The 2,287-nt window shown below is 48.6% G+C and overlaps 1 protein-coding gene across 1 annotated transcript in view; it reads left to right on the forward strand.

The window, feature by feature from the left end:
* RINL (Ras and Rab interactor-like) overlaps window positions 1–1,693 on the forward strand; it is a 7,806-nt gene extending 6,113 nt beyond the window's left edge. The window contains exons 8-11 of the mRNA XM_014533132.1: window positions 3–156; window positions 418–549; window positions 701–864; window positions 947–1,693. Of these exons, the coding sequence (XP_014388618.1) occupies window positions 3–156; window positions 418–549; window positions 701–864; window positions 947–1,003 (507 nt within the window). The 3' untranslated portion in view covers window positions 1,004–1,693. The remainder of the gene's footprint in view (window positions 1–2; window positions 157–417; window positions 550–700; window positions 865–946) is intronic.
* The last annotated feature ends 594 nt before the right edge of the window (window positions 1,694–2,287 follow it).

Genomic DNA, 2,287 nt, shown 5'->3' on the forward strand with positions numbered 1-2,287 from the left:
AGGGACAGGGCCCCGCCCCCACTCCCACCCTGCGGAGCCGCATCCACTCACGCCTCCGGCACCTCCACGCTGCCTGTGCCCCACGCCGCAAGGTGGCGTTGCTGCTGGCGATGTGCAGGGACATCTACGAGGGCCTGGCTTCGGGCGAGAAACAAGGTAAAGGAGGAGGAGTCTGCATCTACCTGGATGTGGACCGCCCTTGAGGGTTGTAGGAGCCATTTAGGAGGTGCCTGTGTGCACGTCCAGGGGCGAGGGTGGCATGTTCTATGTGAGGTGTCTATGCAGGCCTGGAGATCAGGTAAGAGGCGTTTGCACCCCAAGCAAGTGAGGGGCAGCCAGCGCTCGCTGTCCTGGGGACCGGATGGAAGGGGCCTGCACATCCCCATCCAGCTCAGAGCCTGCCCTTGGCGTCCCCAGAGCCCCTGGGCGCCGACGCCTTCCTGCCGGCGCTGACTGAGGAGCTTATCTGGAGTCCGGACATCGGGGAGACACAGCTGGACGTGGAGTTTCTTATGGAGCTCCTGGATCCTGAAGAGCTACTGGGAGAAGGTGAGCCCCCATCCCCAGAAGTCAGGACCCAACAGGGGGGCACCCCAAACAGCCTCACCTGCAACAGGAGGAAAGGCTGGCAAACTGCAGGGGCCTTCGGGCCACCAGGAAAGCCGGGAGAGCTGCATCAACCCCTTCTTCTTGCCCCTAGTTGGTTACTACCTGACCACGTGGTTTGGGGCCCTGCACCACATCGCCCACCATCAGCCCGAAGCTGGACGAGCGCCACAGGAGCTCAGTTCCGAGGCCAGTGCCTCCCTGAGCCAGTGGCATCGCAGGCGAACGCTACAAGGACAGGGCCACTCCAGACCCCAGGTGACCGCTGGGTTGGACTGTGGGTAGAGGGGAGGACTGGCCCAATTGCCTTTCTGATCCAGGTTCCTGCCTGTCCCCCTAGGCTGATCTGCCCTTTGAGGAACCCTGGGAAATACAGACTGGGCCAAGAGACCAATGATGAATAGGGATCTCAAACCTTTCTGCTCTTCAAGCAAGATGCAGAGGCACCTGTTGTTCAGGAGCAGCAAGGAAGAGGAGGTCCCAGGAAAAGGGAATGGCTTACCTTGGGGTCTTTGCATTGGCTGTTCCTGCTTCCTGGAATGCCCTTCCCTAATATCCACACTGTTCCTTCCCTCCCTTCCTTCAGATCTTGAGGCAGATTTCACAGTCTCAGTGAGGTTCTCTCAGACACAACTGTCTGCAACTATAACTCCTCTCCCTTGACCTCCCTGTGGAAGGCAGAATAAGGCATCCCCCACCTTCTCCAATGTCCTCTTCCTAGTACCCAGAATCTGTGACTATGTTACTTTACATGGTAAAATGGATGTTATAGATGCGATTGAAGATTTTAAGGTGGGGAAGTTATCCTGGAATCTAGTGGGTCCAATATCATCACAAGGGTCCTTATAAGAGGAAGGCAGGAGGTTCAGTGTCAGAGGAAGAGATGTGATGATGCAAGCAGAGGTTGGAGTAAAGGCCAGGAGCTAAAGAAAGCAGGCACCCTCTAGAAGTTGAAAAAGACAAGGAGTGGATGTTCCCCTGGAACCTCCAGCAGAAATTCACCCTTTGATTTTAGACCCCTAAGATCTAGTTTGGACTTCTGACCTTCAGAACTGCAAGATAATAAATTGGTGTGGATTTTGTTAAACCACTAAGTTTGTGGTAATTTGTTACAGCATCAGCAGGAAACTAATACACCCTACCCTGATCTGAAATTGAACCTCCTGGTTCATAGGTAGATGCTCAACCACTGGGTTGCGGGCTCAATCCCCAGTAGGGGGCGTGCAGGAAGCAGCCAATCAATGTTTCTCTCATCATTGATGTTTTTATCTCTCTCCCTCTCCCTTCCTCTCTGAAATCAATAAAACTACATATATATATATATATATATATATATATATATATATATATATATATATATATATATATATATATATATATATATATATATATATATATATATATATATATATATATATATATATATATATATATATATATATATATATATATATATATATATATATATATAATTTATTTATTTATTTTTAAAGGGCAGGTAAATGGGAGGCTGTCAGATCCTATATGTCCTTGTTAAAAAGTATTCTGGATCTTTTCTAATTTTTGAGCCACCACGATCTGAGTCTTTTTGTCTTGACTTTTGTTTTTTTTACATCTAATATACATTTACATACCAGGAACAAAAGTAACAGTATTAAACCAGTAACACTGATTAGGAAAA

This window comes from Myotis brandtii, unplaced genomic scaffold (genome assembly GCF_000412655.1).
Source record: "Myotis brandtii unplaced genomic scaffold, ASM41265v1 scaffold947, whole genome shotgun sequence".
Classification (NCBI taxonomy): Eukaryota; Metazoa; Chordata; class Mammalia; order Chiroptera; family Vespertilionidae; genus Myotis; species Myotis brandtii.